The 1,242-nt window shown below is 33.2% G+C and overlaps 1 protein-coding gene across 1 annotated transcript in view; it reads left to right on the plus strand.

Annotated features, from left to right (window-relative positions):
* The window catches only part of VPS13A (vacuolar protein sorting 13 homolog A (S. cerevisiae)), a gene marked incomplete at its 5' end in the record, with an annotated part of 71,559 nt that extends 70,776 nt beyond the window's left edge, over positions 1–783 (plus strand). Inside the window, one exon of the mRNA XM_010012512.1 lies at positions 733–783. Within this exon, the coding sequence (XP_010010814.1) occupies positions 733–783 (51 nt within the window). The remainder of the gene's footprint in view (positions 1–732) is intronic.
* Positions 784–1,242: the final 459 nt, after the last annotated feature.

A 1,242-nucleotide genomic window follows, 5' to 3' on the forward strand; every position in this document is an offset into this window, starting at 1 on the left:
TAAGTTTCCTTGAGGGGGTAAGCTTGTGATGGAGAGGAGGCCATCCTTAAGATCTGTCACATAAAACCTGATCCAGTAACAGAATCTGATTTTAATCATCTACTCAGCTTCCTTAAAGCGCTATGCAAATTTCTCATGGCAGTCCTGTTGTATAACTTCATCTTCTGCCATGGATTTCCATGTCACTAACCCCCACATTTTTCATTTTTTATTTTTAGACCTCTTAGGAGACTAATCTCCCTTTCATGTTGAGTAAACATGTGAATGTGAAATTCCAGAGTTTCACCAAATACAGTTCAAGAAAGTGTGTTTCTAAATAACTGTATTACCACATTGCTACAACGTATTCTTGTCCTCTGTCTTTTGGTATCCTTGCTTCTCTGTTGTCATTTGTGATTTGTCTAGAGTTGTAGACTAATGCAAAAGCATTAATAATGATGTGGGTGAAATGATGATGTCATTTATTTTTAAAAAATACTTCACTGAAATACCAACCTAGCCAGTCTAATTAGCTGTGCCATTCAGTATCAGATACTGGTACTTAAATGCCTCCATTTTCATGTGAGAAAATCAGGGGGTTATAATCTACAGTAGAATTTTGAACACTGTGTTAAAACTTGGTTAGGAAGAGAACAGGTAATGAAGTGGCTGGCCAATCCAATATAATTTTCACCTGCTTTGTATGTTTTTTAACCAAGAAAACATTTTATTTTTTCCTTTTTCTTCACACAGTGGATCCTTTCTAAACTGGAGGAAGTGAGAGAGACTCAGCCAAAATTTTAACAAATGGAGATGCGAAGAATACTGAACAACTACATTTTAATTCCTTTTTAACAAGCAAAAGTATTTAAATATTGGCAACAAAAGCAAAAAAAGGAGAGAAGAAAGAATTATGAAATTGTTTTTCATGGTCATGACAGTCTGTGGCTATATAACAAAAATAGACGACATGCAGTCAAAAAAAAAAACTAGTGATCAAAACAATTCTGCCAAGTTTTGGCTTATGTTTGGTTTTTCTTTTTTCTTTTGTAATGTTAAGAATTCCAGATTTAGTTTTTTATAAATACAGTGCAAAATTAACTTGTTTTACCATTACATTTGATAGTGAAATCGAACTCTGGAATAAATCTTACAATACTATTCAAAGCAAATAAGATTATTCTGAAAATCAGTCCTTCGTTTCAGACTTACTTTTCAAATGACTTGAGGCTGTACTGAAATTCAAATTTGTTTATCAAAGGA

This window comes from Nestor notabilis, unplaced genomic scaffold, assembly GCF_000696875.1.
Source record: "Nestor notabilis isolate BGI_N333 unplaced genomic scaffold, ASM69687v1 scaffold7344, whole genome shotgun sequence".
NCBI lineage: Eukaryota > Metazoa > Chordata > Aves > Psittaciformes > Psittacidae > Nestor > Nestor notabilis.